The sequence below is a fragment of the Thamnophis elegans genome, chromosome 6 (genome assembly GCF_009769535.1).
Source record: "Thamnophis elegans isolate rThaEle1 chromosome 6, rThaEle1.pri, whole genome shotgun sequence".
Taxonomy (NCBI): Eukaryota; Metazoa; Chordata; class Lepidosauria; order Squamata; family Colubridae; genus Thamnophis; species Thamnophis elegans.
Window position 1 is genome coordinate 19,740,122 of NC_045546.1, and position 16,537 is coordinate 19,756,658.

A 16,537-nucleotide genomic window follows, 5' to 3' on the forward strand; every position below is an offset into this window, starting at 1 on the left:
GGAATGGCCAATGGCTAGGGACTGTAAGGCTTGCAGATATATTTATCTGCAATATATATCAGGTTGGAGAAGTTTGTCTCTTAAGGAGACATTCCTTTGTGCCTTATGTTGTTGAAATTGCAGCTGGTGAGTATCGGCTTTCAAGTTAGGATACTTGATTGAACATCAGCTAGTGCCAGCATTTGCTGATCGCTTTATAAAGTTGGTTTTAATCTGTAATCGAACAGTTTAGAAATAAACACCCAAAACAAAGGGATATAAAAATAAAAGAATTGCAGACAGCAGGACACCAAAATGAGTAAGAAACAAACAAAAAGATCGTTCTTCAATAGAATGAGTTATAATTTGATTGCATGGAATCATATTACTCAGATTTTTCAAGACATAGATTTTTTTAAAAAATGTAACAAATGCAAACATGTCTGCAATTCAGGGTTTTCAATCAAGTACCATAGGATTTTTTCAGTTGGAATGAGACAATCAAAGCGTGTATGTGTGCTCCCTTTTCACATCAGTGATGTCCTAGGACAGTGATGGTGAACCTTTTTGGCACCGAGTGCTGAAAAGGGAGCACACATACACGCTTGTCGGGGCCACAGGCAGCATGCGCACCTTGGTAAACCTATGGCACACATGCCTGAAGTGGCATGCGGAGCCATGTCACCTGGCATGCTCACACCAGAATATGGAAGACCAGCTCTTCCAATTTCCGGCACTGCCACACGCACGAAGGCCAGCTGATCATCGCATGCGCATGTGTGCCAGAAACCCGGAAGAGGAATGGATGACGCACATGCCAGGTGACATGGCTCCGCATGTCACTTCAGGCATGTGTGCCATAGGTTTGCTATCACGGTCCTAGGAGATTAAAAAAATCTCAGGATGGTGGCTTGCAACACTGTGATTGAAGCCCATTCCTTTAACACTCAAAAAGGGGTGAGCTTTTATTCCATGGTGGTTCATATTTAGATTTTGTTTGGTTCCAAATTTTGCAGGAGTAATTTAATATTAGAGTCACATTGCTAACCCGTATTTTTCCAATACCTTACTTTTAAAAAAAGATTGATAGAACTGTCCTTCTTAAACAATTCTGGGTGCTTTGCAGTCTTATTCACATTAACCTAAAATGATGTCATTGCAGGAATGTACCCCAAACATACCGTATTTTTCAGACTATATGACGCACCTTTTTTCCCTCAAAAAAGGGTGAAAATCTGGGTGTGTCTTGTACACTGAATGCAGCATTTTTGGCCTACCGAAACCCCATCCCTTTGCAAAAATGGACGTGCAGAGAGTTTGGGAGGCTGGCAAAGGGCTCCTGGGGGCTGGGGAGGGCAAAAAAAGAGCAGAAAATGGGCCATTTTTGGCCCAGCACCCAAGAGCACTCTACAAGCCTTCCAAAGCTCTGCCTGCGCTTTCTTTTTTTTTGCAAAAAATGAGGCGTGCAGAGGGTTTGGGAGACCTGCAGAGTGCAAAAACTTTTTTTAAAAAAATTACCTCTTCAAAATCATGGTGCCTCTTATACTCAGGTGCGTCTTAAAGTCTGAAAAATACGATAAGTCATATATTCCCATATTTTAACTTCCAACATACACAAGTTGAAACTGCACTTATTATACATTCCATGGGACATCAGGTAGAGATAAAAATGGTTTTTAGATGAATTATACCATTAAAAAGTGGACCATTAATTTAGCATTCTTTAAGATTCTGGTCCATTGATTTATTAAAAGGTATCTATTTCATTACTTCTGCCTATATCACAGAGCTCTAAAATCATAATTGTAAGGGTCTTTTACTGATAATGTTCTGAAGACTCCAAGAAGCCACACTGCCTTACTTCATACTTTTTGGTTTTCTAAGGGCAAAGAGTAGAACAAATATTTTAATGAATTGATAAGTAGGCTTTTCTTTGTCAAAGAAATGTAACAACTTTGGATTCCATCTTGCTTTTACAGCTAATTAGAGATATGCTGAATATTAGTGAAATAAACATGTCAGTTCTTAACACATCATCCCTTTCTAAGTATCGGACTTTGAGATGCAGGATTGATGGTCTAGATGTGGCAAGTGAAGAGTTTAAAAATGTCAAACACTTACTGGAACAAAACAACAGGTAACTTTTCAAACTGGTATGAGATTTCAGGATTAGTATTGTGCAAGTTCCATTTTTTTTCTTTATAATATCTAATATTATTAAGTAATATCTAAAATATCTTTGAGCATATAGATAAAATTTGAAATCTTCTGAATACCTAATAGATATTGTCTTGGTTCAAGTTTCAGCTATATACTTGAACACAGTTGCTTTAGATATTAGATATGAGCCACAGCGCAGTGGTTAAAGTGCAGTACTGCAGGCTACTTCTGCTGCCTGCCGGCTGCCTTCAATTTGGCAGTTCAAATCTCACCAGACTCAAGGTTGACTCAGCCTTCCATCCTTCTGAGGTGGGTAAAATGAGGACCCAGATTGTTGGGGACAATATGCTGATTCTGTAACCGCTTAGAGAGGGCTGTAAAGCACTGTAAAGTGGTATATAAGTCTAAGTGCTATTGCTATTAGCAGTTTATTTCAAAGTTAAACAGCAGACGAGGAAGATCATAAATCAACAACAAAAGTATCTGAGGAAGAAAACTTGCCTGAATGGTTTTTCTTTCAGTGGGAGTCAAGTTCAAAATCCAGCCCAAGTTCAGAAAGCCAGGGGTCAGAATTACAGGAACAAATCCCTCAAGAACATCATGTAAGAGCCAGAGATTAGACAATTGTTTCCAACTAAGAATCATGGATTAGGGCTGTCTCTTAAATTAGGCTGCAACCAGCTGCCTTCCGTTACAAAGACTTTTCCCTCAGTTTGGCAGGAAGCCTTATTGAGCATTGTTGTTCTGCTCTGTGTCTCAGGTGCCGGGTCCAAGGCCTTAAAAGTCATACCTCATCATCTGACTATTCCAGCTGTTCAGATAGGGCCTGTGTTCAATCAGCCTCAGGTGATTTTTGGCTTGGGATCTCCTGATGCTAATATTCCTTAGGTTCAATTGGAGTAGTGTCAGACTGACTCCTCAGCCATAACAGGTATTCTCAAAACATAGTTGCCATAGAGGTATGACACTAATTCACAACAATGATTCTTTCTTTTCTGCGGGATGATCTTGCTTTCTACAGAGGCCACGTTTTTAACCTTTTGGTTGGTTAGGCCAAGTGATTATGAGAAGCCCTGAAAGGGCCTTTCTAATCTGAAAATATGTGAAGTAAAAAAATAAGTAAGGTGGAACCTCCAACCTTGTGTTTAGCAAGTAATGTGTCAATTGCCTAGAAAGTTCTTATTGTTGGGCAGTGTTGGGGAATCTTTTCGGCATCAAGTGCCGAAACAGGAGGGCGTGTGTGTGTGGGAGCACCAGAAACCGGAAGAGCCTCTCCGGAAGAGCAGCTGGTCTTCTGGTTTCTGGCACCTATGTACGCATGAAGGCTGGCACTCCTGGGAGCTGCTCTTCCGGTTTCTGGCATGCCCGCATGCGCGAAGAACAGCTGGCTGGTACGCCTAGGAGCTGCTCTTCCGGTTTCTGGTGCTCCCGTGCATACGAAGGCCAGCTGGCCGGCGCGCATGTGCATGCTGGAACTCAGAAGAGCAACAGGCAACGTCTGGTGTGCCCGGAGAGATGGCTCTACTTGCCACTTCCTGCACGTGTGCCATAGGTTTGTCATCATGGTTGGAGGGTAATTGTTCCTGCTCTGCAAAGTCCCATATTGAATTATCATGTTCTGTTAGTCTTTGTTCAGCCCTTGTTAATCATCCTGTTCCTTTTAATAACTCTGACCCAGATAAATGCACTGCCTTACACACTTATGCACTTACTAAATTTTATGACTGAGAAGCCGTGAAGCAGGTTGCTTTTATTTGGACCCTGCTTCTAGCATGTTTAAATCTTGCACAAGAACAAGTTATTTACATGTTCTTCCTTAGACCAGAATTTGATGATAATCACAATGACAAAGCTTGAATCATAAATAAATACAAATTAGGGGGGGCGGGGGAAATGCAATAGTTGGAGTGTGAAAAGGGGAAAGTAGTTAAAGTAACATGTTTTCAGATTAGAAAGGCACTCTGAGGGCTTCTCATAATCACGCGGCATAGGTGGTGGAATGAAAAGAGATTTTCTGCCACCTGGGTCGAAAACTGAATTGTGTCATGAACCTATATGCAGCCTAAAGCTTTTGGGTTTTGGAAAATGCCCAAAAGCTTTTACTAAGTAGAAATTGTTATTGGGAGAGAAGAAAGAAAATGACAATCCAATGAAATGAAATTTACTGTTTATTCTGGCCTCAGCACTGTATTTTGGAATGTGGCCAGAGGTAGTATTCTGCTGGTTCTGACCAGTTCACCCAAACCAGTAGCGGAAATCACAGGTGGCCCTGCCCGCCCACTCTGGCTCTACGGCATCCCATTTAGGCCCCCCTTTTATAGGCAAAATGCATACGCGGAAGGTTGAGCTCATTCGCAGATGCACACACTCGCTCACCTTTGTGAACCAGTAGGGAAGTAAGTCAATATCACCCCTGAATGTGGCCATTAACCAGGCACTCAAAAGCCATGTGTACCCCCTTGCTGTTGAAAAGATTATGCCCCTGCCATGGCTATTTACTTGTGGAAATCTCTCTTATCTTTATGTTCTACAAGAGATAGGTCCTCAATGGCGTTAGGGATTTTGCAATTGGAATTACTGTGGCCTGGCTATACAGTTTTTAATATGAACATTTACTGAATATTTATTTTCTTTTTGATTTTTTTTTCTTGCAGTGAAAATCTAATACAGGTTTTGAATATATATAAAGTCAGCAGAGGAACTGAAAGTACGGTGTTTGAGAGAAAACTGGGCAATGTTCAGTCTTTATTTCATGGATCGTCTGTTTGCAACTTTGTGGGAATCCTCTCGAGGTAACAGCTTGAATTATATTCTACCTCTTGAAACTTTGTAGGTTTGCTTTGCTTTGTTTTACTTTAAATGGGACAAAGCTATAAGGCAACTTAAAGAGCCGAGGTGGCGCAGTGGTTAGAGTGCAGTACTGCAGGCTACTTCAGCTGACTGCTAGTTCGGCAGTTCAAATCTCACCAGCTCAGGGTTGACTCAGCCTTCCATCCTTCCGAGGTGGGTAAAATGAGGACCCGGATTGTTGGGGGCAATATGCTGACTCTGTAAACCGCTTAGAGAGGGCTGAAAGCCCTATGAAGCGGTATATAAGTCTAACTGCTATTGCTATTGCTAACTAGCCAAAATAGCAGTGTTATGAAAAACAGTTTTTCAGTCTTACATGTTAGGCCAGCTCAGAGATACAGTACCTAGTGCACGTTTTCTGCTAAGCTTGGGCTAAGGTGGAAAGGATGAGAAGAACTTCACCAAACAGCTTCTAAATTGAATTGTGATTTCCTGGCAAAAAAGGAATGTCTAAATAACAATTGAAAAAGAGGAAACATTTCTTTCTAGGGTTGTCTAGTGTCTATTGGAATGGGAACTGATGCTTTAGCTGAAAATCTCATTTAAATTCCTTTTATTTTGGTGACAGTTATCTCTAAATTCTCTGTATGATTAAAGAAAACATTTTATTTATTGAGAATCTTCAGGGAATTATAGACCCTTTGTGGTCTTTATACAGTTTGGTTAAATAATTTGGAACAGTTGGAATATTTGGAAATTTATTGGATTCTTTTCTTGTTTCAATTATTTGCAGTTTCTCAATCCCCAAAGGATATATTGTAACATATTTTTTTAATATTGACAATCAAATTCTATATTTAAGGTCAGAAGAAGCTTTAAAATTGTATTTATAAAATGGAGGATTTTATAAATAAGTAAATGAAATGCCAGTATGTGGTTATGTATTAAATCTTGGTATGTTTTATGATGAAGGACGTTTAAATAATCATAGTCAAATAAAAGTGGAGGTATGATGATGTAATATAATAAATATCCGAGTTAAGAGATTAGAGTTAATATGAATTATATTTGATGATGGTGGAAGAGATGCACAAAAGCCTTTTGTAACCAATTGACACACTTTCTACAGTATGTAAAGAAGGAGGATTGGTATGTTTGTTTTGAAAATAAAATATATATATTTTAAAAAAATTGTATTGTCATTGTTAATGCAGTTTAACTGTCTATAAAAGTCTATAGTTGCCAGGTTGGTTTATCTCCCATGGATGGAATAGGCAATAGCTCCAATCCCATACCTTGACTCTATACAAGTAAGAGGTAGCTATAGATTTTTTGTTTTGACTTTTACCTAATTGCCAGAAAGGTAACAGGATGGCAGAGTCCTATGTGTAGAATTAGAAGAGTTGATGCCAGGTGAGGCACTTCCTAGAACAGTGATGGCCAACCTTTTTCCCCTTGGGTGCCAAAAGCGTGTGTACCCATACTTGTAATTAAATGCCCCCCTATATTGTGTCCACCTGCGCATGTGTGCACAACCACCACCACCCGCTGCCCCCTGCAACGCGCACATTGCTTTCTTTGAGCTGTGGAGAGCGAAAACACCCTATCCACGCCTGCCTGAAGGCCGAAAATCAGTTGGCGCCCGCTGGAACTGACATAGAGCAACACCTCGCGTGTCCTCAGATATGCTCCACATGCCATCTATGGCACGCATGTCATAGATTCACCATGACAGCCCTAGAAGATGATTGGTGACATGAGAATAACAAAGCACTTTTCCCAAGGATCAGAAATGATCAGAGTGTGTAGACTCAGAGTACATCTAGGAGGGGAGGCTTTAGACTCCATCTTACCAACACAGTGGAGTTGCCATGGTAATGGCTTCACAGTACTCCACAAGGGGGCTCCCTCTGGTAAGGGGGAAAATCCAACATTAGAAAGTACAGATATTTCCCCCTTATAAATAAATACCTGGACCACACCAGGTTATCAACTAGTCCTTTATAAAATTTACTTAAACATGATGATTCAATCCGTTGAGTCCAATCGATATTTTGCATTTTTTTATCTCTCCTGAATGTTAGTTTTAATGAATATTTTCTCTAAAATAAAAACAATGGAAAGGCAGGTGTATCTCATGCATTTAGCACATGTGGGTTGAATCTCACAGATGATGATGATAATGATGGATGATGCAGGTAAGTGTGAAGGACAAGAATGGGGGGGAAAATAGAATATGTATGTGCTGTTAGTTCCTTTTTCCTTAGTTACCCAAATCCAAAAGAACATCTGTTCAAAATGAATTTGCTAATAGAGAAATATTTGCTTCTGTATCTCAGTATGTTTTACATGCTAATCTTTTTCTTTTTAGAGGACTACTTTTGCCAAAGATAGATGAAGAGCGTGCCTTAAAAAGAACAGATGTTGGGTATTTGGGTAGTGGCATTTATTTCAGCAACTCTGTAAGGTAACATCTGAAGTCTTCCCCCCCACCCCAGAACAGCAGTATTGTGTGTTTATCTGTCTCTTTTTAAAATATTGTTGACTAAATACAATGAATTTGTATATTTTCCTGCATAAATATTTAGGGGGAACAGAGTGGTGTAATGAACAGAGAATTGGCATTGGACTAATTTCAAATGTTCAAATTTAAAATTATCAAATTTAATAGGATTTGTATGCCGCCCACTCTCTAGGGACTCTGGGCAGCTTACAACAATATAAAAACATTTAAAATATTACAAAAAATACAGAATTAAAATCAACGCAACATCCATTCTATCAAGTGGGGCTGGAAATTAATGAACAGCCCCAGGCCTGCCGGAACAGCCAGGTCTTGGTTGCTTTACGGAAGGCCGGGAGAGTGGTGAGGGTCCGGATCTCTGCAGGCAGTTTGTTCCACAAGGCCGGTGCAGCTACAGAGAAGGCCCTCACATGAGGAGCCGCCAGCCGGCATTGACCGAACGACGGCACCCGGAGGAGGCCCAACCTGTGTGATCTTATTGGTCGTTGGGAGGTAAATGGCAGGAGATGGTCTCTCAGGTAGCCAGGTCCAATACCATGTAGGGCTTTAAAAGTAATGACTAGCACCTTGAAGCGGGTCCGGAGACCAATGGGAAGCCAGTGCAGCTCGCGGAGGATAGGTGTAACATGGGTGTATCTAGGTACACCCATTATTGCTCGCGTGGCTGCATTCTGGACCAGCTGTAGTCTTCGGACACTCTTCAGGGGCAGCCCCATGTAGAGGGCATTACAGTAATCCAGTCTTGAGGTGACGAGGGCGTGGGTGACCATTCGAAGTGCCTCCCGGTCCAGATAGGGCCGCAACTGGTGCACCAGGCGAACCTGGGCAAAGGCCCCCCTGGTCACAGCCAACAAATGGTGTTCTAATGTCAGCTGTGGATCCAGGAGGACACCCAGATTGCGGGGCCTCTCTGAGGGGTGAATAATTTCACCCCCAAGGCTAAGGGGTGGAATGTCAGGACCATCCTTGGGAGGCAACATCAATAGCCACTCAGTCTTGTCTGGATTGAGTGCAAGCTTGTTCGCTCCCATCCAGACCCTGACAGCCTCCAGGTACTGGCACATCACTTCAACTGCTTCACTAGAGCAGATTTCCCCAATCTGATGCCTTCAAGGTGGCTTGGAACTACAGCTCTTTGCATTTCAAAAAAAGGCGCCAAATGAGATAAATTCTTGGAGTTCTAAACCCCAATGCATTTAAAAATACAAAATTAATTCAGATAAATTTTAATGAACAATTGTCTGTTTTCAAAGCAAGCATGATTCTTAGTATAAGCCCATTTCCTCCTGCTGGAATCACCCTGACTTTACATCAGCTTCACATTTGTCTTAAGACCAATGGGGAGTAGGTCTATTGGAGGTCCATTGTTTATTGGAGAGAATAATTAATTTTAAAGATTATCTAAGATGTGTTTGAGAGACAATGGTGTGATGCACCTAATAAATGTTAATCTGATGATCTTTTCTCTTTCTACCAGCCCCAACACATTCCTCAAACTACTTGGGATTGGTCATTAAAAAATTGCCTTTCCCTGCTTTAGAAACTGTTGGGTAAGACATGACAGTCCAAACAGAACCAATAAGGCTCAGACTAATGTGGTTAAGACAGCAAGGCCAATTGGCAAGCTAATTGGCCTTTTGCTTTAACTAAAATAGTTAATTTAAATGATGGCTATGAAAAAAAAGCATTTGGAATAAGCAGACATTTTTCTCTTTTTAATAGAACAAGCATTAAGTATTCCCAGCCATGTGAAACAGATGGAACTCGACTGTTGCTCATTTGTGACGTAGCACTTGGAAAATGTTGGAAGACTGAGGAAAGCTGCTACATTTTCATAGGTTATGATAGTGTACATGGAGTCCGTAGAACAGAAAAGAAAGAATCTATTTTTGAGGTATTTGATCCAGCTAGTTGTGAATAATCTAGAATACGAAGGGAAAAGGCAAATAGCTAATAGTAAAAATGTTAAAAATGAGTATAGAGCTAAAAGTAAAAGTTGTTACCTTAGTTTAACCATTATTAATTTTAAAATCTGATAGGCTTCCAGGGAAGCAAGGGTGGGATCCTGCCATTAAACAACCAGTTCGCTGAGCGGACGTCCCTAATACGCAGTGCGCATATGCACAGTTTACAGAGAAATCATCTTCCGCATTACTGCTGGGGAGGAAAACAGCTAAGGTGTGGCAATCCACTCTGCCCTGCCTATCAGCTGGGCTTCAGAAAAGGGAATATAGGTGAGCATAGCGCAGGGGCGGGCAAGCCTAGCTGAAAGCCGCTGATATTAGAACTACCGGATTGCCCAAACCGCTTTGAACCGGTAGACTCGCACCCCTGCAGGGAAGGTAGTCTCTTGAGCCATCAACTTTGCCCTGAATTCTCATCAAAAGTCCTCAAGTGAGTTCTTGTATAGAAGCAGTTCACCAAAGTTCATAAGGGAAGCAATAGTTTGCTAAATTGATATAATACTTCAGCTTTCTGAACTTTTCTCTGCCTAACTTGGCTTTTGGCAACTGTGAGTAGGACTTCAGGATCAGCTTATCTATCTATATTTGTGCTCTGGTAAGGTTCCTAAAATATATGTTTTATTTTGTTTTCTTCCAATAAGGACGATGAATTTGTAGTGTACAGAACCAGTCAGGTCCAGATCAAATATGTGGTTCAATGTACATGTGATAATGACAAAGTTAAAGAATTCCAGCCAATAATTCAGACTGAATTAGAAGACCAGAGGCTTTCTTTTGAGGATTATGACCAGCCTAAGGGTGAGAAGTCATTTTTTAAATTACCCACAATAGCAGTCAAGTCTGTTTTCTTGGTATTTTCTGAAATTGGTTTTTATTTTTATTTTTTAGTCTTTTGGTAAAAATACATCTGCACTAACGTATCACAAATATGCAGAATATAACAATATGACAATGTGAACGATAACTATCAATTTTTAATTCTTGTCCCCTTCACAGATAAAGTATATTCTCTAAGCCAGGAGTGTGAAAATGGATTTCTTAGAGGGCTAGTGGGATTGTGGGGAGATGGGACAGACTCCTCCTGCAACACCCTGCCAGCCAAAACGAGGTGTGTGGGGCCCCTGCACCTTATTTTGGCTGCCAGAGGCCCGACAGACTGGCCCTTTGCTATTTCTAGGCTGGCCCCACAGGTCAGATTTAAACATCCCACGGCTGAATCCGGCCCATGGGCCTTGAGTTTGACATCCCTGCTCTAAGCCCATGTCTAAAACCTGTTCTTTTCCTCTAAATTTTTAAAATAGAGAGAGTAGTTATGGGGAACTAAATGGTACGTATGTATTCTCTAAGCTGCTTTTCTCTGAATATGACTTTTTTCCCTACACAAAGAGTTTTTTTCACCAGAACAGCAATTAAATGTCTGTAGGCTATTTGTGGCTTCCTATATCTATGTTGCTACCTTCACAGAATACCAGGATTCATACTGAAGTTTTACTTCAGGTGACCAATCCTGATTTTTGAACTTGTTTTTGTTTTCTGCAATCTCAATCTTAAAAGTATAGGTGTTACTGTAAGTCTTTGTATATCTATTTTTAATTCCTCTGAACCAGTGGTGGGTTCCGGCATTCACACATGAATGCGTGCAGCGCGTGCATGCGTACTTACTACCTGTGATGCTCTAGCTGCTTGGCGGAGCATCACGCAGGCACCATACGCTCTGTGCGCGGAAGCCCTGAAGAGCTCAAATACCGGTAAGGAGAGCGAGCAGGTGGGTCCTCCGGAGCACCGTACCGGAATGGTACCATACCAGGGCGTACTGGTCGTAACGAAGTTCCTTTCCAGCCTGTGACCTTTCAGCCCCTTGAACAATAAAAAGTAGAGAAAAATAAAAAAGAGATTTTAACTACAAGAAGGGTGCTTCGTCCTATACCAAGAGGATTAATTCCCCCCCCCCATTAGGGGGTCAGGGCATTTTTCACTAATTTTTCATCTGTTTCATAGTTCCCAGGATTTATAGTATAGTGATTTTTAACTGTCTATTGCCCCTGAACAAATTCTTTGGGAGAACTAGTTAGTTTATTGTTCTTATACATATTTTTATAAACACTCTTCATGCTGCTTGTGATATTGATGGATGTTTTTCTTTCTTTTTAAGGTTAAAAGTTAAGGTCCAAAGATTTGAGGGTTGTCTTTATATAAATGTAATGCTGAGAACCACTTTGAATAATGCTTTCAAAGCTGAGCTACTGAGAACAGGTTTAGGACTCACAATCCAGAAGACACCCACATTTCATCACACACACACACACACACACACACACACACTTAAATGACAAGGTCCTTGGGAGAAAGGAAGACAAGGGGAATTGGGAGGTGATGAATTAGGGGAGAAGAAAGGACAGTTGAAGGAGGCAACTTTTCAGGGAAAATAAAATTAAATGCCCAGGAAAAGCAGGGAGAATGTTGTCTAAAGAGACCACTAGCTTGAGATTCTGATTACAATATGTGTGTATTTTTAACTTGTCTCATTTAGATTATACAGTACCGAGCCATGATCTATTGAATGATATTTCTGCTGGCCTACTAGACAGAGCTGGGAATCCAATTCCTCTTAAAGATATTCAAATCAAAGGAAGAATAATAGACTTCGTAGCAGAGGTAAATGCTTTTGGTTTTTCCTAGAAGTGCCTCAAAATTGTTCAAAATTGTATTCTTAATTCTTCAAAAATTGTAATTTTAATTCTTCAAAACTCTTTTACTACCACATTTTTAATTCAGTGTAAAATCCAAAAATGAGAACAGAAATCAAAAATTTTGACCCTAGAGCAGGAATGGGGAGTGGGGGGGGGAGGATATCAAGGAATCAGCCTTCATATAATATCCAACTGAAGTATACTTTTCTGCCACAACTGGCTGATTTATTGTTTTTCTGTATTCCCTTTCTTTGGGCTGTGTTTAGTTATGCTGAAAGTGTTAATCCTAGTATGGAAGCTACATCCGTGAGAATCTTTTTATTGGAAACTTCCATGTTGTCCGAACTAATTCAAAAAATAGATTGCATTGTATTTCAGGTTGTGGTGTTTCAGACCTATGAAAATGAAACAGAAAGTCCCATTGAAGCAAAATATGTCTTCCCCTTGGATGATACAACTGCTGTATGTGGATTTGAAGCATTCATTAAAGGAAAGCATATTATAGGGGAGGTAAGCTGATGTCGCAGAAAGGCAGATGACTTTATATCAACATTTCCCAACTTGGAATTTCTTGGGGACAACCATCCTTTGCTCCTAGCCTGTTGAGGAAGACTATTCTAGGCTGTCATGACAACTGTGTTAACATCCTCCAAGCCAGCAATCTATTGTTTTGACAATGAAAACGCACAATTAACTGCTTTGGTTGATGCTTGATTTTCTTTAGCAGTTTTTAATACATACTATCCTGTATTAGTCCTCCCGTTGCTACGGAGATGGTGGAAAAATCGCCATACAGAGTATTGGCTTGGGGGATTCTTTAACCATCCTAGTGGTCCAGGTAATGGCCCAACTCTACCAGGCCCTGATATTGCTTGAAAGAGCAATGAAAAAAAAAAAATCTCTTTGGATGTATTAATTTTGCTAGCTTGAACTGCATCCTGCAAAGAGCAGTCCAGGATTTTAAGAGGAAATGTAGCAGTGGTAGAGCAAGATAATTTTGGATCCTAGATACAGTAATAGTAAAGCCTCTAGTTTTGCAGTAAGCTACATTTTTATATGAGAATAAGTACAGTTGTGTTTTAGAAAAACTTAATAAATATTTTAAAGTAAGAAATAATTAAGTTGGTATCTGTAACAAAATATATGCATGGCTAGCTCCCTCCTGATTATAAAATGTTTAAAAGAATAAAAAGGAAACATTGAGCATCATCTGTTACATGTGGGGCTTGACTTTATTTTGAGTTGCGGGGGGGGGCTCTATTTTATTCTGAGGTTGTCTCCTGCTTAGGAGCGCATCATTTCTGATAGAATCATCTAAATTAGATTCAAAAGAGTTTACTAAATCTCTGTTCCCAATAGATTAAAATGAAATCATTCTCTAAATAGTAACTTATTTTGAGATGCAATTAACCAACTTAATATGTTATCCCATCAACTTCCTATATCTTGCTTCCCGAGATTTATTATGGAGTGTGACATAGTGATGTGTGTTACTTTATTTTTATTTTCTTTCAAACCAAGATAAGTATTACACATTATTCAACGTTAATAGGTTAAAGAAAAGGAAAAAGCACATCAGGAATATAGAGAGGCCATCAGTCGAGGCGATGGAGCTTATTTGATGGATCAGGATGCCCCGGTAGGTGATATATAGATTTATTGAACAATTTTATATGTGTATGTGTGTTTGTGTGTGTTGCATTTGTGCTGATAAATAAATAAAGGGAGACTAGTATAGATCTATTTCAAGCTATTTAGCTCTCATCAGCTAGCCATACCCTTACTGGGATTTGAACCTGTGCTGTATTACATATTAGGCAGTTGTACTAGCCACTAAGCCACAGGCTCTCCTCCTTTATCAGCTAAGCCAGGGAAATGTATATATTATGTCACAACTCCTGGTATGCCCAAATATGGGAGGAAGCATACTGCTTCCTTTCTCTGTCTATCGGCTCATCTCAAGAGACCATCCAGATAGAAAGCCATTATTTTTACTGTTGCCTTTGTTACATTTGTGTTGCATTTGTGCTGATAAATAAATAAAGGGAGACTAGTATAGATCTATTTCAAGCTATTTAGCTCTCATCAGCTAGCCATACCCTTACTGGGATTTTATATATATATAATCTAGATGTAGAGGTTAGGAGAAGAATTATCATGGGACAGCTGTATACATTTAGTTCCATTCAATAGACAGTTATTAAGATAGAAGAGTATCCAAGTTGAGTAAGATAAACTGGTTTTTTGCTTATAGCAAATAATCAACAGATAGCAACACTGGTTTTGGAACAGACAGAAATTTTGTTTATTGCCAGAGTAGGGAAATAATATGGGAACCTTCCTCGGATTCTGTACCGTTTCCTTAAATAAGTAACTATATACTATTGGGAGATCTACTTGCTCAACATGTCTTCCTAGAAGAATATGCCTACACGTTCAGAAGAAGCTCTGGGACATCCAATTTTATGAAGAAGTATTTGGTGTTATTACAGGCACTTTATTTTGAAATACAGTTTTCACAAAGCCCACATATGCCTTCATAGAAGTCATTCCCTTTGTGTTTTGTTCTCTATGCTCCTTAAGTAGCTCCCAAGACACTACAATGTATCTGGTCACTGTCTGTTGTGCGGTTAATGTGCCTTTGTTATATGGTGATTGTCTGTTTACTGAGAATGTTCTGATGATGCAAACATTGAGTAAGTGTATTGTTCTCTGGTTAAGGACAACTGTTCAATGACACTGTATATATTCGAAGCAAATGTGGATTGGCATCAGAGTTATAGCATATATGCTCAATTATATGGACATTTTCATATATTTCATGTTTATAGCACTAGATCCAACATTATATTGGAGCCAACATTAGAGCCAAGGTGGCGCAGTGGTTAAATGCAGCACTGCAGGCTGACTGCTAGATCAGCAGTTCAGCGGTTCAAATCTCACCGGCTCAGGGTTGACTCAGCCTTCCATCCTTCCGAGGTGGGTAAAATGAGGACCCGGATTGTTGTTGGGGGCAATATGCTGACTCTGTAAACCGCTTAGAGAGGGCTGAAAGCCCTATGAAGCGGTATATAAGTCTACTGTTATTGCTATTGCTATTATGTAAATGTAATCTCAATCATCCAGACCAAAAGCATGTAAAGGTTAAATCATGGCAACTGGACCAAAGTTTATTAAGTGGAGATGTTTAAACTGAGATTAAACTGAGATGTTTCGGTCCTCATCTAAGCAACTTCTTCAGTCAAAATGCAATTCATTCCAATGACTTTCTATGCCTAATGAAAAATTGTTATTTTGACTGAAGAACTTACTTGGATGAGTAATGAAACATCTCAGTTTAATAAACTTTGCTCCAGTTGCCATTATTTAGTCTTTTACATGCATAGATCCAAAATTCAAATAATACAGCAGATTCCTCAGAAAGAGTTGGAAGTCACAGCCCTGATTCTCTACATGAGCTTGAACTTCTGCATTGATGTAAAATAAGATGCAAGTCATTCCTGGTAATGTTTTTCTTTGCCATTAAATAGATTTCAGGGTTAAAATTAAGAAAGCTGCCTTATATCAAATCAAAAGCATTGTGGTTTGATCATTTGGGTTTGTAAACAAGAGTTTATGGCCCGTGCCATATGTAAATATTTATTGTAAGGCACAATTAAGCAAACTGTGCAACATGGGATATCATGCAGAATGTTGGTTGTTCTAGCTCAGGGGTGTCAAACGGGCCAGATGTGTCATGGCCGGGCCACGCCCACCCCAGCTCTGTGAAACATCCCAAAACATCACATGATGACAAAGTGACGTGTCGAGTTTGACACCTGTTTTCTAGGGTATCAGTGGCCAGCTAATAGCAACAGCTCTCCAGGTTTTCAGAAATAGATCTTCCTCTGCCCTACATTAAGATGTCAGGGATTAAACCAAAGGCCTTTTGCTTGCAAAGTTATTGTCAGGCTTGGAAGTCATCTTTTACAGTGGGCCTCAAGCCTGCCACATGTTCCACTGTGGGAAATCGGGAGGGGAGAATTGTGTGGGGCATAAGAGCTGTATAGTCAAAATAACATTCTTTCTCAGAAAGTCAAGGTCATTTGCCTTGGCACCTGGAGGGGAACCTCCCTGTCTCGCAATGAGGAATCTCGCTGCCCACAACAAGGAATCTCGTTGTGGGACAGTGACTGATTGGACCATGTGATGGACATGTGGGTGCTGGACACAGTCTTGAACTTTTGACTGGGTGAGGAAAACCAGAAAGCTCTCAGATTCGGGTTTTCCCAGATGTGCCAACATGGCTCTTCTAATAAACTGGAACTTTGAGGAATCTCTAGCCTTGGACTCTTATTTTATTGAGGATGCTATTTGGAACCCTGACAGTTATGCTTAAACTACATTTCATTAATAACATTTATTGCCCAGTATTATTGCCTGCACTATTG

General features: G+C 40.1%; 1 protein-coding gene across 4 annotated transcripts in view; it reads left to right on the forward strand.

The window, feature by feature from the left end:
* PARP4 (poly(ADP-ribose) polymerase family member 4) overlaps nt 1-16,537 on the forward strand; it is a 57,507-nt gene that overhangs the window by 12,689 nt on the left and 28,281 nt on the right. For all 4 annotated transcript variants that reach the window (XM_032219829.1, XM_032219830.1, XM_032219827.1 and 1 more), the window contains exons 10-17: nt 1,959-2,116; nt 4,794-4,931; nt 7,301-7,396; nt 9,176-9,347; nt 10,059-10,215; nt 11,948-12,072; nt 12,486-12,617; nt 13,660-13,746. In XM_032219829.1, the coding sequence (XP_032075720.1) occupies nt 1,959-2,116; nt 4,794-4,931; nt 7,301-7,396; nt 9,176-9,347; nt 10,059-10,215; nt 11,948-12,072; nt 12,486-12,617; nt 13,660-13,746 (1,065 nt within the window). The remainder of the gene's footprint in view (nt 1-1,958; nt 2,117-4,793; nt 4,932-7,300; nt 7,397-9,175; nt 9,348-10,058; nt 10,216-11,947; nt 12,073-12,485; nt 12,618-13,659; nt 13,747-16,537) is intronic.